The following is a 27,997-nucleotide window of genomic DNA, read 5'->3' on the forward strand; positions in this document are numbered from 1 at the left end:
ACTTTCTCACCCGGAAAAACTTTATCACAGCCAAAAGATCGGCAGCCCTCCGGTATCATTAGTCGCTTACAGCATCCGCTACAGCAACGTCAAAACTCGCCCATTTCCCGTCAAACTTTCCACTCCCAGCATCATCCATTTTCCCAAAAACTATATTTCTGCGCCTACTTTGCATAATTAGCTCGGGCTTTCCGACAGCCCGTTGGAACCTGCCTCGAAATAAAGGCTGCAGCCAATACTACTACCGCTACTACTACTACTACTACTACTGCCTTACTACTAATATACCTTCGCCGCCGTAAGCAGCTCATTCTAAAACCGAACCGTTTGTCTTTCTTCTTCCATTTCCGCAACACCCTGCCCCTCGACTGGGGACACCGCGCGCAGGATCCGCAAGCCGGCACACTGTCTTTCGCAAGTTTCAAGAGTAGCTTTACCAGCAATGTTAATTTCCTGAAGCGCCGGTAAGTACCAGTTTTCGCCCTTTACCGTACCCCCACCCTTTGCTTGGTTGTCGCTTTCGCGAAAGCGACCGTTTCTCTTCACTCTTCACTACCACACGTTGGCTTCTTTCTTTCTCTGATATCCTTCCGTCTTCCGCTTGTGGTTTTGTTTCTTGTTTTATATTTCAACGTTTCCGTTAACCGCGCTGTGTTGCGTGGCCGCTTTTGTTTACTGCATTAATCATGTTTTACAACGCCGTGTCCAAACATGTACTCGTGTTTGCTCTTCTTTCTTACTTTAAGGTTATTGTTTTAGAATCATGTTTTATCTCTCTATCTTTCACTCTTGCTTTCACGTTCTGCTTAACTTTACTCACTTTAAACAGTAACTACCTCAACTACTCATGGCATTGCTTTTCTATTTCGTTTCGATTGGTTGGTTTTGCTTTTCCCACACAAAACTCAACCGGTACTCGATGTTTGTCCAGATCAGCTCCGTCCGGACATGGATTCGATATTGAAACTCATATGTGCACCGAAATGGGCGCATGTTATGCTGAATAGATCATCTCCCAAAAAAACAATACATTCCTGGACAAGCGCCGTACGGGTACCATCTTGGTTGCATCTGTTTCCACTAGAGGTTTTCTTCACTCATCCTTTCAACAAAAATCATATACAAAATCAATCGAATTTCTTTCCATTTTAACGTTTCTGTTAAAACTGTTCACGCGTCCATTTTCTCGCTTCTCGAATTTGCTAGATAAGCTTACGTTTTGTCTTTTTTTCCATACCAATCTATAGCCCTTCGATTTTACCTGCGCGCCCACAACTGCACCACTCGTCCGGTTGTTTGTGCCATTTAAGACACTTAACAGTAAAAGTAAAAAAATAATAAACAATATATAATCAACAAACACCGACACGCACACACTCCGAAAAGGGATACGAAGTAGGGGCTCACTAAATGCTCAGAGCACATCCGCTTGCGTTTCGAGCGTCTTCGGACCCAGGTTGACTACTCCACCGGCAACCTGCGCTGTACTAATGTTGTTATCCTGTTTTCTTTCTCCCTCTCTCTTTCTCTCTCTATTTCTCTCTCTCTCTTTCTCTTTCCCTACGATGTATATGTGGTGTTTTCTTTTCTCTTATCGTTCCTCCACCCCGTGCGCCATGCTTGGCACCCAAACAAACGAAACAAACCAAACAAACGATAAACCGACGGTATGCTTGTGTCCAAATGATTGCAATATATATAAATATTATATAAACTCTTCTCTACTGTTTCTACTCTCTGTTTTCTGCCATGTTCATTTGAAACCTATTCGTTTCGATTCGAATTGAATATCGTGTCAACAAATTGTGGCTGTACATATTATAAACTCCTGTTTGCTTTTCCTTTTCCCGCTTTTCGTGTATATTTTTTTGTTTTTCTATCACTTTTGTTTGTTTAATATGTTTCCTTTTCATTTTCTTGGTTGAAAATAATTCCGCTCCCACCAACTCCTTGTGGCTACTGATTTAAATATTCGTCATCCTTGATTGTTTCAAAACGTCCTCCGGCCGGATTTACTTTGTTTCCTCCCCTTCTACCCCACCCTCCCTACTTGTTGTCATCACTCACGCACTGTTGCACGGCCCATCCCCTTTTCCGCCCTCCCCGCCCTGCATGATCGTTGGTGGTGCTGATTTAGTGATTTCATTGGCAGATTCAGCTCGGGAGACTTGTCTTCCGAGTGCGAGGATGTCGATCCGAAGGACCTGCCGCCCGCCGCTCGCCCACAGCCGCCCCTGCAGCAGCAACCGATGCCCGGTGGTCCGCCGAACATTCCGCCCCCGCCGGCCCCCGGCACGGCCGGCTCCGTCTCGCCGGGTGGCCCGGTGCCACCCGGTTCCGCCCCGCCAACCGGCGGTCCCGAGCTCTCGCTAAGCTTCGGCAAGGGACCGCAGCGGGGCACCAGCGCTCCGTCGAGCCCGGCCAAATCGCGCGAGAGTCTGCTGCAGCGCGTCCAAAGTCTGACCGGGGCGGCCCGGGACCAAGGCGCCTCCATTATCGGTAAGAATTCGCCCTTAATAGCTTGCAAGAGAGAAATACAATGTTTCCACAGCACATGTGATAACATCAAGCTGTCTTTTCGATATCGTTTCACTGATTTATTTGTTATTAACTAATTGGAATGTGTATAAAAATAACTATGTAATCAAAATAACTATAACTATGTTATTTTTATCCGTTATGTTATTTGAGTTAAAAAGTTACTAGTCGTTACAGAAATTGAATCCTAACCAGATGCAAAAACATTATTTCCATACTTTATCTGTAGTTTATTCTATTCTTATGGAACTCGAGTTCCTGTTTGAGATTCAAATTCCTAATTGCGATTCCTTGTACGAATTAAAATCTCTGGGGTGACTAGTAACTCTTTTACTAATTAGTAACAAGACTTAAGTCTTGTGATTCGAATTCCTACTTTGGATTTGGGATCCTAATCGATGTGGTGACTAACAGCTCTTTTAACCACCTATTCTAAAAAATGTTGCAAAAAATATCCTTTAGGATTTAAATCAGTCATCAGAATATATAAAATTAATATATAAAAATAAAAAGCCTATTAGCATTTCCCGGTCCATTGTTCGTTCCATATTCACGTCTATAAAACGTCTTCGGTTATGTGCGATTCTTATTTGAAAGGTTTTTTTCAAACAGGCTCCAAAAATTTATTTAATAATCAATTACATTAACATACAATAAAGCTGACGTTGGTTTAGTTTTCGTAGCTACTAACTATTTTTTCGGGCCACTCTCTTCCACCAGGAGCGGCCGTCTCGACCGCTAGCCGCGTGCAACCGTTCAACCGGGACAAGTGCTTCACGCTGCTGGTGGTGGACGACCAGAACACCGACTGGTCGAAGTACTTCCGTGGCAAGCGGCTGCACAGCGACTACGACATCCGCGTCGAGCAGGCCGAGTTCCGCGAGATCGCGCTGACGGCGAGCGCCGACTCCGGCCCGATGGTGTCGTTCAACCGAGGCGGCTCCAAGCAGGCCAAGCCGTTCCGCCCGGACTTCATCCTGGTGCGCCAGCCACCGCGCGACGGCTCCAAGGACTACCGCTCGACGCTGCTCGGGCTGAAGTACGGCGGTGTGCCGAGCATCAACTCGCTCCACTCGCTGTACCAATTCCAGGTAGGTCACCTCCCACTTTCCTTACCACCGCCATCGCTTTCTGTAGCTTCCTGAAATTCCATAAACAAACACACACACACACACTCACACGCCATGCCTCAGTACATCCGCACTATTAGCCGTTCCCCGTCCCATACATCAAAACACCGCCCCCAAAACCCTCACGCTCACGCGCCTAGTTTAAAATTCTAAAGCAACCGAACAATTGTCCAAGTGCTATATAACGATTGGCTTTTGCTTGGTAGCCTCAGGCTTTTAAATGACCATCAGCACCGCCGCCACAACGGATTCGGACTGCCCGCCTGCCCGCGCCTGCCTGTCACGTTGCTTTTTTGCTGTCCCCATTGCGCCATTTTTGCTTCATCATTATGCTGGGAATGCGGTGTGGGTGTTTGCTTTCCGCTTCCGTTTCGATGAAAATCGTGCCCACCAACCTAACCTAGCTAATGCATTTGTTTCCCTCGTTTCGTTCCCACCGACCGCTCGATCGATCGATCCACCATAGGACAAGCCGTGGGTGTTCGCTCACCTGCTGCAGCTCCAGCGTCGTCTCGGCCGCGACGGGTTCCCGCTGGTTGAGCAGACCTTCTTCCCGAACCCGAAGGACATGGTGAGTGAACGTAGCGGGATAGAAAACAAGCATGCTCCGGTTGACTTTCACATTCGATAATTTATTTACCAAAAAAGATATCTCCTCTCGACTCCACTAACGATTATATCCAATACGATGCATTTCCGATTCGACTCTCCTTCATCTCAACTCACACGACAACTCTCCGCCTCTGCCTTCCCTTAGTGCTACTAGTGTTATCTCTTCTCTTTGTGTATTCTGCTAATCATAATTTGTACTTAACAAAAATAAGCTTTGCCATACACTCGCAATGTGCCGTCCGTGGCCGCTTCAAACCGAGCGACCGGATCGGAGCGGAATAAATTTACACGCACTCGTTACAATTTGACGCGAGTAAATACACGCACAGTTGCCCCTGTGCGTCCAATAGATTTGTGTCGATAAATAAAAACCCTCCCCACCGGGAGCGCCCCCTCGCGGGGGACACTCCAACGCGCTGGAGGGTTGGAAACGTACAGTGTGAATCATAAAGTAGTAAACGCTCAACGTAACAACCGATCGACCGATCTCATCTGCAAAAGCCCGCTCCGCCTACTGGCCTTCGTTTTTGGCCATACACTGGCCGTAGCGGGGTGACCGACGCCAGTGGCACTTGATCGGCGTACCGTCCTCCTGGGTGCGGCCGGCGGGCACGCACGATCCGTAGCTCGTCTCGCAGTCGCCCCGGGTCGAGAAGGGCGACCAGTTGCAGCCACCGACGCGCGGGTTACACTTGGGCGCGAAGCACGGCCAGATCTGGCACCGGCAGCCCTTGCGGTAGATGCCGGCCAGGCCGCGCTTCTCGACGATCGTCAGGTCGGAGTAGGGGCGGATGTAGTCGCACAGGCCGACCTGGTCGGTGTTGGCCGCGATCGCGTACAGCTTGTTCGGCTCCAGGGTGACGCCACACAGCGAGCTCTGCGACGCCGTGTACAGCTTTCCGTTACGCAGCAGCTTCCGTGCTTCCTCGCTCATCTGAAAGAAGATCGAAGCGTTCGTTACTTTGGTTCTTCGAGGCACGGGCGATCTTGCATTGCATGCAGGATCGGTCGCAACGTTGTATGCGAGAGCTCACCTTGTACTCTTTCTTGATAGCAATCTTGTATGCATCCAGGTAGTTCTTCGACGCAGTCTTGCGCAACACTTGCGCGACGATCACTGAAAGTGAAATGAATGAGAATTTTTCATTAAAATATTATTGTATTTATCTTTTATGGAAATTCTTTAATTTAACTTTATTCCTCCTTTTCTCCGTTGACCATAACTGTTCAACATATGCCAATGATAGTTGTTACCGTTAGCGTAATAATATGTGACTTCAAAGTTTTTGCATTTGGAATGTTATCATTTGAGGATTTCGACAAATCAATACAGTTTTGTCTTCCAATTCAGGGTACTCCCACTTCAAGCTATCAAAACCCCATTGTTTCAAAAATCAAAACACATTAATACCATCTAAATAACATCAAGACATGTAATTAATTTGGAAATAGTTGAAAAAACTATGTTGTACCGTTGATAGATGATGCAATCTTGCGAACAATATTTTTACTGGATTTTGGATATGTTTTCGATTTATCCTGCTGGGAAGATAAAGCTCACCCGAAAACAAGCGCGAAAATTACTTTACTTCGTGATCCTAAGCTTAAGGATGTCGTGTACGAAATTGAAATTTACAAGAAATTTTAAGTGGAAATGGAAAACGGAATGGCATAGTATACAAACAGAAAAAGCCCCTCAACAAAGGTAAAGGATGCAGGTAAAGGGTTCGATTACGCAACCGTCGCAGCACAACCCGAACGTCGGTCCACTTGATGGCCATCCATTAAAGTCATCGAGCCGCTTCGGAAAAGTTACGGGCCAGCCCCAATCCGTCAGTTGTGCAGAAAAAGTTAGCTACAACCCGTTTCGGAGATTACTTTCGGGACGGTTCAGGTAATCGGTCACAGGCTGACCTTTCGCCTTCGCCGAGCGCCCGGCCCGGCAATACTTACCGTACTCGGAGTCGCAGAACGCCGTCTGTGGATGTTGCGGGAGGCAACTGCAGGCCTCGGTCGCCGGTAGCAGGACGGTCATCACCAGCCCGAACAGCAGCACCGGCAGAAGCGGACGATTTGCCTTCATTTTGTCAGATTTCACCTGCAGAGCGGAAAAAAAGCCAATCAGAAAAACAAGACGATATATGTAAGATGAAGAACGAGGATGAGGTAGATCGTGCGTATGTGTGTGTGTATGGAATTCGAAGAGAAGGCAGCCAGTTTTGCGAATGAAATTAAAATCCCATAATCCCCCTTCCATCGCACCCGACGAAAGGATGGAAAAGGTCAACCATCCCACACACACACACACATTCATAATCTCACGAAAGTGTGCTCAGCCTATCGAAAAGAACCGATTCTGTTGTGTTTATAAAAGCCGCTCCTTCTTCTGAATTCTCTATGAATATTGCCTGAAAATAATCATCACCGGATGATCGTTTCGCCAGCGCTGGATGTTTATTTGAAAATCGTTTAATTTTCATTGCCAATGACGTCAGCCCATAATCCCATCCCAAACATCCGAGACAGGGAACCATCTCAAAAGGAATGATTTAAGCGGAAAATAAACCACCTATGCGGGAGGAAGCACTTGTCGTAACAAGACATTTCTGTGCCGCCATATGCAGACGCTCATTTAACGCTGAATAATTTTGCATTTGTAAACCAATTCTTTACGATCACACGCGTCTATGTGTCGGTGGCCAAGCATGGGATGGTTCAGAGTTTTAAATGCAAACCAACAACCCATCCGCATCGCCCCAGAAGAACAAATGGGTTGCCTTTGGGTGATGCATCTTGTCTTAAGCAAAGCAAACGGAACAATACTTCCTCGACGATCGTCGTTTGTTTGGCCCATGATTTATGTCGCACCGGATCGCGAGCGTAAATCACCCGAGAATGGGTGGTAGAATGTTTCAGACGATATTGACACTTCGATGCGAGTTTGACTTGAGTATAAATCATCCGATGCTGCTGGCGTACTGCTTCCCGGCTACCGTCCTAAAGGTTAAATACAATTCCCGCTAAACGTGTCATTTTCACAGCGATGCGTTTGTCTCTCCATCAAAGACCATCCACTCTTCCCCGGCGGCGTTGGTTAGTTCCATTTTGCCCCGTGTGTCGTTGGTCATGGGCTAAAAATATAGTACGAGCTCATTCAAGGCTACCGACCTTCAACGGTGCGCCGTTGGTGGCGAAGTGTATCACTCATCGTAAGGGGCGAGTTTTAAGAAAACGTTTAAATTCTTGGAACCCCCGTCATCTTTGGCCGTTTGGCAACGATCGCCATCTATTCGGAAGTGCAGTAAACCGCGTGCCGCAACGATCGTGCCAGAAACGGGACTAACCTTGGGATGGGGTCCACCATCACCTTCCACCATTCCTCTCATTCAACGGTTGAGCGGATCGCTTTCACCTTGCTTCTCCGATTATGGACATTTTAGTGTCTTTTTGTTTTCGATGAGATGTAATCCACCACTCGACGCCAATACTCTTCATATTAACACCTTTGCAGGACGCGAACACACATTACGTTTTAAACCACCTTTGCTTAATCAGGCCGGTGAGGTGTTCAGTGTTATCCAAAGCGTTAATTGAAATCGCGTTGATTTCGATGGTCAGGCATTGTTTTTACTCCCGCCAGCCCTGAGTTGAACCTTATTTGGAGGCGCTAACGGGGTTCGCTTGTCGCCAGATTTCCCATATCCATACTCCCTCGAACGTCGTATTTCAATTACCATCCGATTCCATTAGCGCGGAACTAGTGCTTGCCAGAAGTTGCGCCGTAATTGATATTAATTGACCACCGGCCGGCAAAGCGATTGCTGACCATGTTGCTGTCGTGTACTGCCTTCAGATGGGAAAACATGGAGGAAAAAAACCCCTTAACAAATAAATACCCCACACCCTCGCCACCCCGCCAACAATAAAGAACTTGTCCACGTGCAGCCTCTCAAGGGGAATGGTTGTTCCCCGGGGATAACTTCGACAAGAAACCAAGAAAGGAACTGACGTAAAAAGTTTCACGACTTCTAATGTCCCAAAAGTGCTGTTTGTTGGCTCGGCTGAGATTTGAGTGCGAATTCTTTTAGGACACGGGTCCATTGTATCGAATGGCTTGCGAGTCGGTAGATGACTGCAAACCAAGTAGGGGACAGACAATGGCCACCTAATGGTCCCCTCGAAGAGAACGAAAGTTAACGTCGGCGACCACTCGCACTCATGAAACATTCAAAGTGACACCTCTGAACACCGATTGGCGCCTGCAAGAGGACACTTGTGGAACTGTCGAGGTAAGAACGTTCATTAGTCGATTGAAAGGTTGAACAGCATGGCGCACGGTGTGGAACCGGAGCGGACTGGCAAGTTGTGACTTCCACCGGAGACCAATCGAAAAAACGAATGTTGACACCTCTAGACACTCCAGGGAATTCTGCTAAACACCGCCGGAGTTGGTGAGAAATCAATCCAACGTGACATTTTACCAATTGCCTCCGATTAGAGCCACCAGAGCCAGTCACCGCGTTCTCCGGTCTGCATAAGAGCATCATTAGTTGCGTTTCGTTTTTCATAACCACGTCCCTTGGCAGGGGACGCCAAAGGAGAAAGGAAGAATGACGGGAGTGAGGGTAGCTGCGGTCCAATGTGAATGGAAAACATCGAACCTGTCCGCGCCGGAGTGCCGCATCGGTATGCCACCATAAATCACCGACAGCGTCCGTGATTCAGCGGACTTCGCACCGTGATTCAGTTCCCCACGCTACGTAGTCAGTTAGACCGACGATCTAGAAGAGCATGAGTTATTTAGTTTACCAATTCCAATACGGTGATCTCTTAGCAGCGGCAATGGGCGGACGGTGTGAACAGCTCTACACCGCCCCGGAAGATTAACGGCCACCGTTTGATGCATTCATCTTTTCATTACCCACCCTTTCCTGCGCCTGAACTTCCGCTCTCGGGAACTCTCCGGAACTCGCGTAAGCCAGTGGGAGATTCGGAAATCTCCTCCGGTGGAAAGTGTAATATCCAACCCACAACCGTTTAGCATACCGTCAGCAACGAAGTAAATGCAGCCGGAGATGCGTCGTGCATCGACCGGAAGCGGAGTCGGTCCTCGCCGTCGCCGGGAGGTTGTGTAGGTTTTAAAGAAATATGACATCGATTAGACATCGCAGTCGTCGCCGGGCGTGCAGCTGTCCGGGGCGCGTCTGCGTTACCATAACAATATCAGCCAACACCATCGCATCGTCGCGCATCTCGGATTGCTTTGATGGCTTTATGAAAGGTGTCGAGAAAGGGTCGACCGTCAGCTGCGCCATTGTTGCTTTCCCTTCCGAAGGGCAACTCGCCGGTGGGTGTGTGTGAATCTTTCAAATGGAAAGGCTTGAATGTTTCCACCGTTTGGTTTCGTTTCCCACAGACCCTCTCCGGCGTGTTGCTTCCCCCATTGGCCGGACTTTTGATGCAATCGGATGAAAGAAATGCACGGAAACGGTTCCTTCTGCCTGCTGAGATTTTGTTTCTCTTCTCACACCGAACTCTGGGCTACCGTTTTCGTTCGTTCACAGCGCTGGTTTGCATCGGATCATCGCAGGAACCCTTGCAGCAGCGGTTCGCTTTGAGCAGAAGGTGTGTGACTATGACAGCTGACGACAGCGGCGCCGCCGACGTAGTTTATTGCGCCTCGGGACGGTGTTTGTGCCGAGCGGAGTGCGCGCGCGTGCGCCAGCTTGTGTGTGTGTGTCCTAGAATTTTTCAAACCCTGCCGCCGCTCGCTTTTCGATCCGGGACGAACGCCATACTGGCTAAAAATAGCTAAATTGAGTCATATTTCTCGGTGGTTTTGTTTTGACACGGGCAAACGTTAGCGAACCGGGGAACCCAATTGATGCAACTGCGAGCCCGTTCGTAGTACCGAAGCGTCATCAACCAGGCACATTCGCCAGAACTCGGGCAGAATTGCCGTGGAATTCCGAGCATGCGAATTGCAGGCGAGTGCAGTGCGTCGTGAATGCATCGCCTCGTCATCGCTGCTATAGCCTTGATCTTCACTCTGGAACCTCGCTTTCGCCGCTCCGCTTCACAAACGCCGGGTGCAAACTTTCCCATCGTTGTTTCGCAGAAAGGCGATGCAGTTTAAATTCGCATCTCCACACACACGCACACACTCGTTGCGTGCCTTTCGAACGGCAGAGATGGTGGGCCATTCTCGCGACACTGACGGGGTGTTAATGGTTTGTTTACTTTTCTCATGCGAGCGCCAACGAGCGCAGTCCCTTCTTCCACGGGTGTTTAACAATGACGTAACAGGGTTCATTTGCACCCCGGCCTAATCTTGCAAAGGCACCTTCTCCTCGTCACGGGAGAAAGGTAAAATGTGTGTGTGGAACTCTCATTACCAACTCGTTCGTCAACACGTTTGATTTTTCTTTCTAGGCCAGTAGGAATAAGGACCAGCGTTGGGCGAAAAGGTGGACCCAACACCGGAACCTCCGATAAAGGGATCTTTGAATAGCAATAAAAATTGCTGTAAATTTCCCCTCCCGCTTAATGATAGGTGATTGTCTACCTCACCCTCCCGCACCATCGCCGGTGGACGTTTCTTAATCGCAAATGAAAAATCTTCCTCTACCGGCCCAGCTGAACGGCTCAAGTGGCTCAACGTAGGCACACAAGTAGTTACAAACTGTCACATAAATCAGACCATCATGAATGCCCATTAGAACTGCACCCCACGTTTCCCTTCGCCACCAACAACGGCTGCGATACCGGCCTCCATTGGGAAAGAAAAAAAGCTAACACGGCCTATAATTGATTCCAATAATTACCACCGAGGGGCCAGCATCAACTTGACGCTAAGAGGCCACCCTCCCGCTGGTAGGTTGTGCAAATAACAGGTTTGCATCGATACTCTAGATCCAGTGGGTCTCCCCTGGCATCGTGTTCGGCTTTCCCCCGCCCCCTGCTTCGATTGTTCTACTCACGTCCGTGGTGGTCCTCGGGATAATTTAATTATGGTGGAAACTTATAAAATCAAACAAACTTCATCAGCTATCGCATCGAAAAACTAGGCACGAGCTGGGCGTTTGCTGCAGGCGTTTCCTCTTTCCACGGACCGCACACTCGATAAACTGATGATAGAAATCTGGCCGAGTGGGATAAGAAGTGCTTTCCGCCCGGTCGCGGTCTATGTTTGAACAGATTTTAACCAACCCGCTGTTTGTTTTCGGCGGAAAGATTCAAAACATCCAATGTTGGCATCAGTTGCAGTTGCATACACAGCAGAAGCCAGCACATAAACAGGTCGGCGCCACATTTCAAGGACATTTTGGGGCCACGGTACGCTCGGGTGATATCTGCTTCTAGAACAAATTGGAACTGATTGTGAAATGCACAACAAGTTTCATAAGACGTAAGTAATACTACACTTGAAGTCACAATATCCAAACTAACTTCAGGGATAAAAACAACAAAAAGGAATTAACCAAGGAAGGAAACACTCCTTTCACTTGGTGTAATGAAACGTTGAATTACGCTACACCGAATAATAAGAAACTACCACGTTTACAGTCCACCTGTGGACAGTATCTTCGATGGCTATAAGCGGCACAGTGCGGTCCATTTGCTGCACAGCTTGAAATCGAAAGTCCCGCCGGGCTCGCTCCACATGACTCCACCAATCTATTACTACCGGGAGCAAAGAACCTCCTCATCTGCATGCCGATAAACTGGTAAAGTGTTATGCGGCAGTCACAAAAAGGTGCCGATGGTCAACGATAAGCATCTGACAACGTTGTGCCCGGTGGAAGGCCCCTGGCGTAGCGGAATCGACCTCCCGAGCAGCTGGAAGAATAATTAGACATCTTGACAGTCTCACGATCTGATCGGTAGCTATTGTTGCAGTCGCCGATCGACTCGGCACGCCACCATCGCCATCGAAACTCATCAAACGGTAGTAAATCTCGCTCTTCGGTCTTGCGATCGATCAGGAAAAAGGAGCTCCATTCCGGAGCGCTTCGGTGCTTCGGTGAATGTTTCCGACCACGTTTACACGATGCCTACGGCGCTAAGGGGACGTTCTCGCTTTAACGACTAATTTATGCTAATTGACAGTGTCGGCAGGCTAGGCATGCATGACGAGATTTAATCGTGAAAAACCACATGTGAGGATATTAAAATCGGCGTATTTTATCTCGCGTGGTAACCAAGTTTTACGGGAGACGTTAGTGCCGGTAACATTTTAACGCCACCGTCAAGGCGTGCTGCTAGGTGACTATGGGTCTTTTGGAGTTCCCTTTTGCCGATGAGCCAAATGATGAATGTTACACAGGGACGGCTCAGATCATCCAACCAACCACCCTTCTATTGGATCGATTGTGTTCCCGATCGGGTCTCAACCCAGTCCCCGGAAGGAAGGGAATCGCGTTGATCCATGCCTGATCTGATTTACATTCCCATTGAATCTACACCTCCTCACCCTCCACCAGCCTTCTTCCCGCCACAAACGTTCGAATCAACCTTGCGCAGATCGCTGATCAGCACGAGTTGCGGAATGGTTGGAGGTTCCGCATCAACAGCCTGGGACCATTATCTCGATGATGATGATTTGTGAACGGGCATGCATCACTCATTGGATCATTTGCGTTAACTGCCCCAAGCAAGACACACACGCACACAGGCGGGGATACTGGCACAACAAACTGCGCCCAAACGCCTGCGATAAGATAATTTGAATGGCGCGTTGGCGAAACGACCGATTCCGCGCGATGCACCGTAATAAATCAGCTGGAAAGTGGTGGCAGCGGTGCATCGTTCCGGTCCCCCCGGGAGTCGGGGTGTTTGTATGCGTACGTCGATGATTCAAGACTCCGAATTTATCCACGTCACGGAGGTTCGTTCCGGTTCGCGCACGTTCTCCAGAAAATTGTACACAATCAGCATGCCCAATAAGGGCACATTAATATTTAATCGGTGCCCAAATGGGACGCCCATTTTGTGGCTTGCAAAAGTTTGTAGTTCGGCTCGATAAATATGTTTCCAAACTCGGGCCCAATGTGACGCAAATATGATTCATTTGATTGAACGTTTCTTTTCATATATGCGCCCCGGAAAGTTTCGCAAGAACTCCCCGGTGGACGATCAACTTTAACGACGGCTCCGCTTCGTCCACCGTTCGAGAGAGCAGGTTGAAGTTGTTCAATGTTTTCCTCATTTTCCCGAGAGTTTCCCCCGCTCCAAAGGCAGTCGCCGAGTCAATCGTTTGGATCTTAGGGAACAGGTTTTGAATATGTTATTTTGTATGTTCCACGTAGAGCCTGATATGTTTTGCGTTTTAACCACGAAACCACCACGCCTACGACCAACGCTCACCTTCCACTGCCTCTCTCCACAGTCGGAGCCGGAGTTATGCTGCCTATGTTTATGTGCTCACATGCTCGTACATGCTCTCGTACGGTTTATCGTCCCCGCGCTCCGCTTTTGCCGGGCCGAGCTGCTGTTACTTGTGAAACAAATCTGCCCCGGAATTACTGCCAATTCCCCGGTTCCTCGTTACGCAAACATATGTCCACGGCTTGGGAGCACCATAAATCATCCCGTGCTGCGTGCTGCGCTCGCGCCGTCGGGGAGGTGCTTTGGGAAGCGACACTCGACGACTCGGATCGGGTGAAATAAATGACAGAAAACAATCAAACACAGACCGGACGGTCGCTCAAGTTTTTCGACCACGCGGAAGGGGGGAAGGAACAACGTTGGCCAGGAAACTTGTGACACGGAAGGCTGGTATCACTTGCACACCTCTTCCGTGGTACATGGGATAGGGATCCGGCTGTTCCTTTGCGGCGTAACCAAAATTCAAACCCCATATTCCTGTGTCTCCATAACCCCGGGGCGCTTCATTATCGTGGACGAATGTTGGTTGTAGCAACGAGGTCAACGTTGCATATGTGCATAAGTTACACGATGGAAGCAACACAAAAGCACCCCCACAAGGTGTAGAAAGGGGTGGTTCACGAAAAACACCCCGATAGCTAGACGTGCTACACCCCCTTTGCGCCAATCGCGGTGGCCAAACAATATGCATCCTCCTCGTGTGACCGACGAGTCACGGGGCAACAACTTTCCAATTTCCATCCGAACACGTCCCAGGCGCAGCAGGAAAGCGGACAATCGGGCACCCCTCAACCCCTGGCTTCGTTTTTCGCGCGTGACTCCTTCCTGCGAAGGTGGAACCACATTCTATCTTGTCCGCCGGTAGGGAAACTTTTACTCTCTTTTTCCACGAAACACCAGCGGCCAGCTCCACAAACGAATGCACATTAGGCATTTTCTATACAAATTTAGAGACTAAGGTATATTATTTCTAAAACTCATCATTTGAGCATTCAACTAGATTTATTCATATTGTAATTGTATTCACTGTTTGTAATTGTTAGACAAAAACCAAACTGTTTAGTTTTTAGAATTTAAACACACGTTGTTTAGATCTTATTTTCCTGTTCATTCTTTGGTACTTCAATTTAAATAAGTAAAACAACTTTTCAACAACAACAACTTTTAAAGAGAGATCAAAGATTATAAAGGGCATAATCAGTTTAACAAAACTAAACAGTAAACAAACAATTACATGTTTTGGAGTGGTTTGGTAAGGTATGAAGTAAACTGTATCTTAGCTGTGAGAAACAAATAAGGATTCTTATCCCAAATAGTTTCGTTTATCAGTATAATTTTTTGTTTTTGGAAAGCGTAAGGATTGAAATTTTCGGCAACCCTAATTGATTATTATGTACTTTAAATTGACATACTCGGCAATTGAAGTGATTTCATTTTTAAATTGATCGCTTGTCTCTTATCCCACTCAAAAGCCTATTGTGCACGGGTACAGCTTCACCCCCGTGTTTCCCATCGGCTCCCACCACCCTCAAAGAGTTCCTCGTAGGCTCCGGCTGCCCCATTTCGTTCTGCATGCATACGGCCGGCGAGTGGTTGGCCATGTTTTTGCATGCACTTTCGCTGCATCGGGCGGACGATGAAAGGCGGAAAAGCGGTGCACATCCGACCGACGCACCTTCCCGCGCTCCTCGTCGTCGGCACCGATGGCGGAAGGTGATAACAAGCTAAACGAGCTGAAATGAACAACACTCGTCACTCGTCCGCACCCCCACCACCGCCGCCATCTTGGGGGACCGGGTTGCGAATTGTTTTGACCCACGCAGCGCAAGGAAGGTGACAGGCGCAAAACGATTTGCACGTCGTATGTTTGTGTTTTCGTTCGGTTAAACATAGTTGTAATCTATCCAGCCATTGCATTCGTTACAGCCGGTTGCAAATTGGCCATTGCTGGGACCCCGCGTTTCTGCAGCGGGCGACGCCTCCATCGATCGGCACGCAAAGTTCACCCCGTTCGAAAATGGGTTTGGCAGTTTGTTTATTTGTCTGTCACTCGTTCGTACACACGGCCGTCAGACAGGGAAAGTGGTGCGCTTTTGCCTAGCCGTCACTTGTGCCAAAGAAATACAACCCTCACATCTGAGACACATTTTTGACCCCACCTTTCTCCCCCGGTCGAATCTCGAAAGGTTGTCCCGATTGTCTTGATTTATTTATCAACAGAACGTGCGGAGAGAGTCATTCGAAGGAAACATAACCCGAGCGGCTCGAAATTCGACCGAAATCATCACATCCTGGGGCTCCTGGGAATGCGACGTTTGATGCCGTCCGCCGGAAACGGCGTAGCAGTAGCCAGATGTGCTAGAAGCTGGTTATTTTCTCCTGTTGAACCGTCCCGTATCATTCGAATTCGTTTACTTTTGGTCGTGTTGTCTAGTCGATCCCTTTCATCGTCTTCTCGGTCGACATGCCAAAGGAAACGTTCCTCCGTGCCACGTTGGTGACGCAAAATTTCGGGGCGTAAATAGAAGCGCGAGAATGTGAAAAATGTTTAAACATCCCCCCCTCCCGGGGTGGCTCCCCGCCCCCACTTTCCACATTTTGAGATGCGCTCTTCTTCGACCGAACGTTGAAAATTCCTTGCGCTCGCTCTCCCCATCGATTGCGTAGATTTTCGGGGAAAATTTATGATGATCCGCCATGAAACCCTTGCCAAGGAGCAACGAACACGCGGCTGGCGCTGTGATGAAGGCAGGTATTTTAAACATTAAACAATTGATGATGCATTTTGTACGGAAGACGTGCCGTTTGTGTGATCTTCTGGCGATGTCAATTGACGATGGGACGAAGACTGTTTGGGAAGATAGGGTTACGTGCAGCAGTTCATGGCTGTTTACTTTTGCCGATCCTGAACCTACTAACCTCTTCGATTGCTTCCAACAGGTAATTTAAAACATGTTCTCTTAGCTAAATGAAGACTCAAACGAATCCCTATATTGCCAAATGGCACCCGATGGTCCATAAACCGCCCACTATTTATGACTGCTCCAACTCCTGGGTAGAAGTTCCGCCACGAGCGTCGGTGCAAATATTTATTTCCCTTCATCGCGTGTGGCTATTTATTACCCTACGGTACTTTGATTGCCCCATGCAAACCGTCCTACAACAATATATACGTCCAGGTCGGTCCATCTCCCAACTTCCCTAGTCGCGCACGATCGCGAGCCATGGGGCCCAAAACAGCAGCGCCTGAAAAAGGGCCTGGAATCGGGATCGGCTTGCCCAGAAGGAATTTTGTTTTGTAAACACTCCAAACGTATTTTCGTTCCGCCCGTCCACGACTCCGGTCGTGATTGAGGCGTAAGAGTTGGTCAATATATTGTTTGTTTTGTGTATGCCTGTGGTTTCGGTTTCGGTATTCATATTTTTTGCCTTTCAACTGAGTCGTTAAATCTTAGGGCACCTGTTTCCGTCTGCAGCTTTCTTGCACGAACCCCCGGGCATCATCGCTAAACTCGCTTAGATCGGGATTTGTTGCCCCTTTTCCCTTTTGCGGGAGGAGCGGGGGGTAATCGGGTCGGATTTGCATGGGCGCCTCCGGGGACCTGCAAAACAGCAATTGTCAGGAGAAGCTCAACGATAGCAACAACGGCCCTTCAGCTAATAAAAAGAAATGAAACCCATTTGCTCATCAAGATAAGTAAACATTGGCGTAGTTGGCCGGTAAGAGACGCCCGGGACGGGACGGTGTGGTCTGGGCTGGGAGGAAATAAGAAACGCTGAACGAACATCCTCTTGCCATCCTCTTATGGAAGGGATGAGGAGGAAGGGCGTTGTAAATTTACTGCGCAACATTAACCAGATCACGTTCCGCTGAAGGAACCAGGCAACCATCAAGTTCTGGGAAAGGCTAACTGACCACCAACAATCAATCCCCTTCGGGCGAACGTTGTGCCCGGCGTGATCGGCAATTTTCGACCATGAAGTCCTGGTGGTAGTCATGACCCTTACCAACGAGGGTGGAACGATCGCCGTAGTTGGCGAATCTTTATCCCAAGAGATCGCGATGATAGAGATGTATCTGCTGAATCGACGCTCTAGGAAAGGGGACCACCTCGAACCTCTAAGACATCGGCTGACACAAGGGAGCAATGGTCGATTTATGTGCACCAATCGCCGGAAGACCTTCCATTCCGGCAAGGTGGAAAGCCTCACCGCGCAGGCGCGTTTCTCGATCACGTACGCTCCTTGACGTCCTCGATGACCGGACGCCCTCTGTTGTAACCACTCCGTTTGTCACCCGCCTTGACCTTGCACAATGGACGCAGCGTCATGCACAAGTGTGACCATCGTTTGATCGCACTGACCGCATACTTGTAAACCGCACAGTCTTCTGACCCTCACGGGGCGGGAAATGACTAGCACTTCCCCCTCCCTATCCCGGAAAGATGACTTCAGCTCCGGCTCTAAGCTTCTTCATCCGCACTCGGACACCCCCGAAGGCAAAGGTACCACAATATGACAGTAGATAACATTGTTTACCGCCGGTACTGCAAGCATGGTGTCATGCGGTGCTTGGTACATCCCATGCGCCACTTTCGACACTTAAAGACGCATTGTTTCTACTTCCAGGAACGGCTACCCGTAGGGCGCAAAGGCTTTGATAACGTACTTCAAACACAATTAAAGGCGGAGGATTGAAAAAGGAATGACTCCTCAAACATTATAAACTGATCTTTCCAGCCAAGGTCGACCTCCGAGAATCGCTGCAGTATAGACAAACCCCATCGGTTGTTCTACTTTCGGCGAGCCTTCCGTCTCTGGTGAATGAATGTTGCAACTTCCCGGGGCCCGGTTGCGTGTCAAGTGGCCGAACGAGGTTCGGACGGAGCAGTAGTTTGCGCTGAGAAAGCGGTTTTGCTTTGGTCCGGCTCAAGTGGATTAGTCACAATTAATGCTTGCGATGCGAAAGTAGTGCGGACAGCAGCAGATGCTCCCCACAGGGAAGCGAAGGAGTAAAAACAACCGAATGTGGAGCTGTTTTATATCGCTGTGGCAAATGTGTTCCGTGACGTTCGTTGTTGCTCTAAACGAGTGGTTTTATGGTGGTTTCCACATCCAACCTCGAGCGCTCCGGAACTATTATGCAAATTTGCTGGATCTGTTTCTAACAGCGATGTATATATTTAGGCCTAACCATGCGCGTCTTCTTTCTGGTATGGTAGTGTGGAATTCTACTACAACAAAAAACAAATAACCCACACACACTCACAAATTGCTTTTGTAGACGCTAGCATTCCGATCAATATTGATCTTGAGTAAACATACCAAAGGGTATCTGTTTTACGCAGCAAAAAAAAGCGAAACATTGGCGAAGATAATTCGTGGAACTGTCGGAAAGCGGCAAGATACGATAAGGGCTAGGATTCCTCAAAGCAAACACCCCCCACAACGCGGTGTTATCTTGCCATATTTTATCGTGACCAACCATCTCGCGCTTATTATCAGAAGCGCGTGCTGACTAACTCAGTGTTTGGTAATTTAGAATCTCCCAGCAAAACGGAGATAAGTTACACCGATTACGTAGTCGCCTTTTCTCCGCCCGCAAGATTCATGGATCAATAAATCGTCCTGATGTTTACAAAGATTCTGTCCCCAAACCTGCAGCTTCCTCCCCGCGGGCTCCACCGACTCCCTTATGTAACCGAAGAGACAAACCCGCCCACAAGGTCTACCTGTTCTGAGCGCTCTATCCGATCGTTTAGGCACGTCGCGATGCTTTAGGAAGAAGGGGAAAAAAATAGCGCCCTCGTTTGCTCGTAAAAACCCACCCCCAGAGGGGTCGCCGGCCATGGTGATCAGTCCCCAACACCCTCCCGGGGTGGCAGGTGACTAACCGCAAATCATCGGCCACCCCACAGGACAGGGACACGGGACGGAATGGGCCAGGCAAATCGGTCGGCCGATGACCAAAACCAAAACAACCACGGCTCGAAAGCAAACCTGCCCGAAAGAAACAACTCACTTAGCTCGTAACTCAAATCGAACGACGAAAGATGATACGTGGTTGGCCCGTTGTTTTTTACTTCTCCTTTGCTCCGCTTCCTCCAACAGAAACAACCTCATCAACGGTAATAACATCGTCGGCGGCGGCGTCGTTATCCGCCGCGAGGGAGAAGCTGCGGGGCGAGATGGCGTGGCAGATTGTTTAACGAATATTAGGGGTTATCATGAAATCGTCGTTTCGTTTTAGCGGTCGCTAAAGGCGCTCATTTGTTCATTTCAGTCGCTAAAAGTTCATTATAATGAACAAATGAGCACCCTTAGCGACGAATGAGCGCCTTTAGCGACCGCTAAAACGAAACGACGATTTCATGATAACCCCTATTGTTGTGTCGGCTTTCATGCACTTTTTTGTCCCTGCACTTGGGCGGCCTTTCTTTCGCCTCCTCTCGAGCTCGGTCTTTCGAAGCTGTCCCCTTGGACACTGTTCTAAATGAGGCAAGTGCCGGCGCATGCAGTTGGCGTTGGCGTGTTGTAGTCTCTGGGACCTCCCAAATGGGGATAAACAACACGTATCTCAGCGAATCCCAGTTCGATTAAAGGAAACAAAATACTAAACCAAAAGGCCAGTGGAAAAATTGCTCCGTTTTGTTTTCGATCATAAATTTCTGACGCACGCCAAAACCCCTCGCGCCATCCCACGACATCCCCGAGGTTGGTTAAATATCGTGAAAGGAAGGAGCACGCGAATATATCACGATGGAAAGCAAAACAAATTTCGGACTGCTTTGATTTATCTCTGAAGACCTCACCCCGCGGTGGCATGGGACAAACAAATCAAAATGGTTGCAGTAAAACTAATTTAGAGCACCACTTAGGGGCCACCGAATCGCCGATTAGCATAAGTCGCCCCGAATAGTTCGCACGCTAATTGAATATTTAACACCCAACCATTGGCTACGGGTTAGTGGTGTTTGTTTCTCGTGTTTTTTGGGGGTTGCAGTACAGATTTAAAACCACTTACACAGGGTGCTCCAAATCTTCCTTCCACCACCGGAATATGGCAGCCTACACGTTCGCGGAGTCTCGCTTTCGGGTGCTGATTCGCCTTTTGCTCGTTCCGTCCAAGAATGCCGGTTGATCGTCCTTGATCTTTCGTTAAGTTTAACTTTTTCTTAGCGCACCAAGAGAAAACCAGCAAAAAAATGGTGGAACTTTCTCGAACGTGAAGCGCGTTGAATTATGCCCGCTTAATAACCAACCGCCGCTGGACGGGCGCCGTGTTCGCCGGTCGAAGTAGGCTAAAATTGAGGTACGCTTAGCGCAACCGCAAAATCGTCCGACCTACGTTGACTGAAATCTTCACGCACTCGTTCGTCGGTCCCGACGCGAACAATATGACGCGCTTTTTTATTTTTGCACGGTTCTACCAGCGCTGGTCACCTTTCACTAGCACGACAGAAAAAGGATTAAAAAAACACAAGACGTGCCTCACTTAACCGACGTTTTCGTTCGTAATTCCCGACCTCGCGGTATGTGTGCGCGGTTTTAGCTTCGAATCTCGTCTCGCAAGACGTCTTACTCGATCGACCGACTGTTGCTTACTGTGCGATGAGCGGATGTGCAGCGTTCTCATAAAGCCGCGAGTGCTTCTCATTTCGCGGGTGAGCGAAACCGCGAGAGCGCGAGAGAGAAACACTCAAGGAGCGGTGGAACTTTTGCTTTTACAAAAGCAAGAAGACGTCTAAGCATCGCCGGTATCTTAGGCGTTTCTTCCGAATTTGCAACCAACCCTTGGGTGGGCGGGGTGGGGTGGACTTGGCGGATGCTGTGAGAGGTGAATTCGCTCTCGATCGCGCATTCGACGAGATCGCCGATCATCGAGCATGAACGAGTGAGACGATGGAGACTATTTAGGGATCACTCGCGAATTCACGCAAAACAACCAAGCAGTGATCGAATCGCGCGTTTAGTGCAGTTTGCGGTTTTTGCGGTGGAAGCACTTTTTGAGGAAGAAAAAAAACACAAAACTGCCACCTAACAACTACTAAAACTTGTCCTGTTGACATTGAGGTTGTGCACATTGGAAGATGCGACTAAGCTTTATCGCTTCCTGTTGAAGTGACGCTGTACGATGCGTTACGATTAGCTCATCTCGCAATAAGGCATAAACTAGCAAAGTGACACTAAATAAGCGTTTGAGTTTAAGAAAGATAAACATGTGGAAATGCATTCAAAACATTACATTTATTATTAGATCTGGATCAATCGAATGCATACAAATATATAATTGATGATTAAAAGGATCGAAACGCAATTAACACCACACAAATGCATCTTGGAACGCTGGCTTAACAGCGTCACCAATTTTGAACTTGGTCTTTAATTAAGTTGGTAAACACGTCAAGCAGGAATTTCGGGTGAAGAGGCTGTTTGTTGTGTTTCGCGACTTAATAACAATCAACGTCCTCAATGAAAAGAGTCAATATTTTGATTAACAGCCTTCATCAAAGAACTCCAAATAAGCCATCCAACCAACTGCTGGTTGGTTCTGATAAAAAAAACGCCCAAGAATAAACTCTCGCCAACGGACCGTCTCGATCGATCGGGAAAAAGGAATGTTGCACCCTTGCCGCACCCGGATCTACGCGTGTCGAGTGCGATTGGAAATTACAACCCACCGCTCCGGGCGAGCACGTTCCGTCCGCTCTAACTCCGGGTGAAAATGCGGTGGGGAACATTTCCCAGCGGCGCGAGTTCACAGCATCCGGAACCGCACGCTCGGATCCCGGACTTCCTTCTTGGCCCCGTGCCAGCCAGCTGGCCGGGCGTTGTGGTCGATCAACTACTACCGGTTGGTCAGAACGATGCACTTGGGCGCATCGCAGGCGAAAGGCCACATCGGATGGGTTTTCCCCTAGACGCAATTAATTTACACCCTTCCTTGAGCGGACCGAGCTGGGTTAGAAAGACGAGGAAGTGAGCGTGACACGCGTGCTGGAAGTGACGTCTCTCGGCATGTGGTCTTCGGTTGGCGTTTGGGAGGAGAAGAAAATTTATAGCTTTCTGATTAGAAATAGAAATTACATTTACTTTCAAGGTAAAACTAGTACGAGTTACAGTTCCGAGAAACATGCTACCAACTGGCGATATGATCCTTGAGCGTACAATCTAATTAAATTTAGTTTTACTGTTGCCTTGACTTAAACTTAAACTTTAAGGCACTTCAAAACTATTCCGGAATCTTGACTTAATGGGTGAGTTGAATCCGCAAACGTTTCGATTTTTGATTTTTTTTATACCAGAATTCATTTTCCAAAAGTGGGTTTGAACTCACAAGGATTTTGAAATTTATCGATCCAAACGAATTATCAAAAGATGGATAAGTAAATAGGCATACGGCGGCGAATAAAACATTATATTGCTTACTTTACACTCTAAGTCCAAAAAGATGAGTCGTGAAAAGACGTAAAATGGAGTTACCATCCCATTGGTAAAATTCGTCCTTTAAACAGCTGCTTCGGAAATATTTTGCGCATTATACTTTTCATCTTTGGAATCCCCAGAAAATGTTCCATTAAAGATACTATCTTTTGCACGCCTTATTAGCACATCCGCGATTCGAGAACGATCCGCTGTACGGTGTTGTGTTATACCTCGGTCGCCTTGTTTCTATAGCTTACATGAACCCGTGCAGTCACCATCATGGTTATGCTGTAAAATATTCATGCATACGTTGCATTAATTATGCTCGTTGAATCCGCCCCCGGGCCACCTTGCTTTCGTCATGTTGACCCATTATCTCCCGTCCTGTTCCTTCCATAAGCCCATGAAGCGGCCTTCTACACACCAGTATTTAACCCCCGTGACCGTCAAACTCATTCTTAATGCCTTCCGTCTCTCGTTCTCTCTTTTTCAGTTCACCTGGCAACGGTTCCCGTGCGTCCTAAAGGCGGGCCATTGCCACGGCGGGAAGGCGACGGCCAAGTTGGATAACCCGGGTGCCCTGCAGGACGCGGCTGGCCTGCTGTGCGGTACCGGGCTCCCGGACGGCGGCTCCTACTGCAGCCTCGAGCCGTACATCGACGCCAAGTTCGACGTGCACATCCAGAAGATCGGCACCAACTACAAGGCGTTCATGTGAGTCCCGGATGTGGCGCAGCCAGGAAGTGGTCCCCCTAATCGCTGTCTCTTTTCACCCTCCCTCTACTCCACCTGCCCACTAACAGGAGAAAATCCATTTCCGGCAACTGGAAGACGAACCAGGGCTCGGCCATGCTCGAGCAGATCCCGATGACGGAGAAGTACAAGTCCTGGGTCGACGAGGTAAGTCCGCGCCGCCGATTGAGACGTTCGCAGGTTTCTACCCCCATCGTGCTGGGTTCTCGGTGCGCACGCCGGCCTCCTTTGAACCCGAAGGTTATTTATTGCGCCTTAATCTTGACGGCGTTTAAGCGTTGCGTTTGTCGCGCGATCCTGAAATGATTTATCGGCTAGCTCGCGATCGGCATCAAGCCTCCCGCCAAACGGGACCAGACTCGCTCCACTCACGTCCGCAAACTCCATCATCGCACGCACGCCGGGCGAGAAGGTTCACCACGTCTGGGACTGGACTCGGCGGACCGGCGAAACTGGTTCATGGCCGTCCGAGTAGACGACGCGACGTCTCGCAACCCGCATTTTCCCGCATGAGGCTTACACTCACTTAAAACGCTCGAAAGATAAAGCGAACGGTTGCGTCCCGAAACGGTGTCCTTTTACGGTGTTATCGACAGGCACACCGGCACGCCACATGGACACGGAAAACACATTTCGTGGTGTGATTTCAGCAAACTCCCGTCGATCGGACGTAACATAGTGGGCCCGAAGAATGAGTCTTCAACGTCTTCTGCAAACGAACAGCCGTTTATGCGTGCGAATGCAAACAGTCGCACGTTTGTTTAGAGCAGCGGGCGAGTCGTGTGTCAGCGTGGCGTTTCGCCTAGCATGTCTGGACACTAATTACCAACATTCTGCGGGCATTCGCCGCAAGGGACTTGGGCCACTTTGACCCAAGCCATATCGGCACGTTTCAAGTATGTTGAACTCACTACAGTTTGTCTAAACACAGCTTCAACGTTCTGTTAGTTTTTGGGTTATTCCAGAAAACAGTTGGCAGTTATGTTTTACAAACGATCACGTCCCATAAGAAACAAAACCACGATCTCCAAAGTTAGTCATCCATAGTTCGAAGTTCTGCAGCTTGTGGTTTAGCTTTACGATCACCATCATCTCGGCAGTATTATTCAATTCCAAAAACTCATCCAATTATGTTGGATATTTGGGGATTACAATGTCACATTGTTGCAGAACTTTCAGTCAACAAATTAAAAGACCTCGTACTAAAACAAACATGAGGTACTAAAACAAACACTAAAACCAGTCATCCACATCCGCGAATGATTAAACTAAGGGCTTTAGCTGAGCAAACTGCTTATCGATGTTGTACCTCTGACTCAGTTCCTCAAAACCATTCAATTATCGCGCCGTTTCGAGCGATTGGAATGTTATAGTTCTCTTGAGCTCCCGATCGCAAATTAACACCACACCCGCATGCAACAAGCATCACCAGACGCGGACATTCCGAACTTCCTCGACCCTTATCTTGGTCGTTTGATGTGGAACGCGATTCGCAGATGCTACGGTTCACACTGGAGCTCTATTATGCGGCAAATTTCCTACTTCGATTGCAATCGGTGTATGTCCCCCCCGCAACTCCACGCTAGGGCAAAAAAACATATGCAAAACTTGAACGATGTGAGTACAATACACTATAATTAAATCAACCCGTCAAACGCACGGGGTGGGTAAGGAAGGGTAAAGAGCTTCGAATATGAGACAAAACAAGGACGGCAGTGAATATCTGATGCCTCTAAAGGGGGGAGCGACACATACACGCACGGGTTCTTACGTATTGGCGATGATCTCAGCTCCAGCCTGCCGCACGAATCTTTAAGACGAACGAAGGAAAAGGTGGAGCGAAAAAGAAACAATTGCGACACGCGGACGAAGGCGATGACGACGTCAGAGGAACGGTTACGATTACGGCGCAACAAGAACCAGATGGCACGCACCGAAGCGCCACTTGCGCGTGCCGCGATCCAATTCTACTCAGCGCAGAACTGCCTTTTGCGTGAGGCACACATTTTCCGCCCCTCCGGATGCGATCCGTTCGGCGAAGGAAGCGAATGACTCAATCAATGACGCCGTGTGGGGGCCGAGTCCGCCTTTTGATTTCGCGGTTCTAGCTGAACTCCCGCGGGACTTCAATCCAGTAAACAAGTGATGAATAAGTTTATAAGTGGTTGACGAAAATAGATTCAAACGTGAATCGGAATGCGCGTGTAATCGGGCACCCCTCGTGCACGTGGGAGGAATTAACAATGGCTACCCGCTTCACGCGCCTCCTAATCGCGTACCGGATGCGCTTGTTTATGACTAAGGATCGAGAGTCGCTATCGGAGCGGAAGCGCGGATCAACCCACGCGCCGAATCGTGGAATTAAGCGATTCCTTGCGGCCGACAACAGAAGGCTGACTAATAGGCTCATTTATGCGCGAATCAATTAATTCTGTGCCAACCCATCACCCGGAATTAATTCTTGCCTCCTCTGCATCGCTCTCAGGTGTCCGAGCTGTACGGTGGCATGGAGGTGTGCGGTGTGGCGGTGATCGTCTCCAAGGAAGGCAAGGAGTACATCATCAACGCGTGCGACTCAACCTTCCCGCTGATGGGCGACACCCAGGAAGAGGATCGCCGCCAGATAGCGGATCTCGTCGTGGGCCGTATGCAGGTGAGTTCCGCCGTCACGAGAACGATCGGTCTTGATCAAAAGCGGCCTTTTCGGCTTTTCCCCCCCCAGAACGTCTGCCGCCCGGGGATGATGACGAAGGCCGTCTCGCGTAGCTCCATCTCGTCCCGGGGCACCAGCCCGACGGAGGATGCGCCACCGGTTCCGATCGGTACGCGTCCGGTGCCGGTCGGGGGAGGACCACCGCCGATCCCGGAGCGCACCACGCCGGGAGTAGGATCGATTGGGCGCCACGGAAGCTTCAGCAGCCAGTCGGGCGAACCACCGGAGCAACCGTCCGAGCGGGCGCCCACCCTGAACTCCGTCGGTCGGCGTGATTCGCAAGGTAGCGTAGACACTTTTTCCGCAGAGTAAGATGGGGCAAAATGTCGTGTCATGTTTTGTAAATTTAAATCATTCTACAAAAATGTAACCAAATGTTTATGTTATGTTTAGTTTACATGAAGCTTAAAAGACTGAAAATACCCGCGTGAATATCAGTTTTGCTGTCATTTGTTTTCGTTTCGTATAGACGTTAATAATCGTGAGCCGATGCAAATAAAATCGCACTCTGTGTAGAATTGCGTCTTTAACAGTTAAGAGCAAAGTAATGTGTTCACCGAAATGTTATCCCTAAATGTGATACGTAATCGCAAACAACAATCTTCCATAAGCTTGCACTCTATACCAAGTGCACAAATCTTTGCTGATCGTATTTTTAAGTCGCTGACTCGGATTTTGGCATATTAACAGCGTCCTGTGTTTCGCAAAGGTTGCTTTACGCCGCCTGTAAACTAAGTATTAGAACAGAGATACACAGTTTGGCTACACTTTTCAAACGAAATTTTAAGCTTCGGAAAATCGAGCATCATTTCACATTTACTTTATGATAGTTGTAGTAGAATTGAAAAAGGGTTTTGAAGGTTGAGGCAAATTATAGAAAAAAAACAATACCAAATTTTTCTTTCTTGAGCCACTTATGAGTCATTTATGCAAGTAAACTCAGATAACCTTAGTACACCAACCAATCAAGAAAAAGAAAAAAACAATTACCAATAAGTTTTCATTCTTGTGTTAAGAAAGGATAGCGAAAAAACAAATTCATTTCTAGTTCATAACTCAATAATGTCATGCTTTTTTGAAATCCACAGTTGTTTTAAAACTTGTAGCTAGCATTTTTTGCCCCACCTTACACTAGAACCCTAGGTTCACTAGTTTTACGCGATTAATCGTACGGTTATCTCCCTCTCTTTTGCAGCGTCCCAGTCCAGCACCGTGTCGGGCATCTCGTCTGCATCGGCCGCTCGGTCGGGCGTCGGCAAGGGTGCACCGCCGGCAGCCGGTGGCGGCCCGTCGGTCGTCGAGGACGCGGAGGACACGATGAAAAACCTCCGCAAAACATTCGCCGGCATCTTCGGCGACATGTAGGATTTGGCCAAGAAGAAGAAACAGACCCGCGGGGGCGAACTCGGCAACGGTGGCAGTGCCAGCGTTGGTGGTG

General features: G+C 48.6%; 3 protein-coding genes across 3 annotated transcripts in view; 2 read left to right on the top strand and 1 right to left on the bottom strand.

The window, feature by feature from the left end:
- Positions 1-411: 411 nt before the first annotated feature.
- LOC131286982 (synapsin) lies at positions 412-27,924 on the top strand. Its single transcript, XM_058315992.1, has 9 exons — positions 412-464; positions 2,153-2,499; positions 3,259-3,629; positions 4,135-4,239; positions 23,587-23,807; positions 23,897-23,993; positions 26,332-26,499; positions 26,569-26,842; positions 27,755-27,924. Exons 2-9 carry the CDS (start codon positions 2,250-2,252, stop codon positions 27,922-27,924), a joined length of 1,656 nt encoding a protein of 551 aa, XP_058171975.1. The 5' UTR covers positions 412-464; positions 2,153-2,249.
- Positions 1,576-27,997, top strand: part of LOC131286984 (NADH dehydrogenase [ubiquinone] 1 alpha subcomplex subunit 6) — a 115,593-nt gene continuing 89,171 nt past the window's right edge. Inside the window, exon 1 of the mRNA XM_058315994.1 lies at positions 1,576-1,590. The gene's annotated coding sequence lies outside the window, so the exon portion shown is untranslated. The remainder of the gene's footprint in view (positions 1,591-27,997) is intronic.
- Positions 4,329-6,363, bottom strand: LOC131286983 (tissue inhibitor of metalloproteinase). The gene is made up of 3 exons (XM_058315993.1): positions 6,234-6,363; positions 5,315-5,397; positions 4,329-5,214 (listed from the first exon to the last, which is right to left on the bottom strand). Exons 1-3 carry the CDS (start codon positions 6,361-6,363, stop codon positions 4,792-4,794), a joined length of 636 nt encoding a protein of 211 aa, XP_058171976.1. The 3' UTR covers positions 4,329-4,791.

Source organism: Anopheles ziemanni, chromosome 3 (assembly GCF_943734765.1).
Source record: "Anopheles ziemanni chromosome 3, idAnoZiCoDA_A2_x.2, whole genome shotgun sequence".
NCBI lineage: Eukaryota > Metazoa > Arthropoda > Insecta > Diptera > Culicidae > Anopheles > Anopheles ziemanni.

Bases quoted from the DNA above. Each gene is read 5' to 3' on its own strand.
- LOC131286983 (XM_058315993.1), bottom strand. From the start codon at position 6,363: ATGAAGGCAAATCGTCCGCTTCTGCCGGTGCTGCTGTTCGGGCTGGTG. The intron at 5,398-6,233 runs GTAAGTATTGCC...TTTCACTTTCAG, and splicing joins GTTCTGCGACTCCGAGTACG to TGATCGTCGCGCAAGTGTTG. The intron at 5,215-5,314 runs GTGAGCTCTCGC...ATCTTCTTTCAG, and splicing joins CTATCAAGAAAGAGTACAAG to ATGAGCGAGGAAGCACGGAA.
- LOC131286982 (XM_058315992.1), top strand. From the start codon at position 2,250: ATGCCCGGTGGTCCGCCGAACATTCCGCCCCCGCCGGCCCCCGGCACG. The intron at 2,500-3,258 runs GTAAGAATTCGC...CTCTTCCACCAG, and splicing joins CCAAGGCGCCTCCATTATCG to GAGCGGCCGTCTCGACCGCT. The intron at 23,994-26,331 runs GTAAGTCCGCGC...CATCGCTCTCAG, and splicing joins ACAAGTCCTGGGTCGACGAG to GTGTCCGAGCTGTACGGTGG.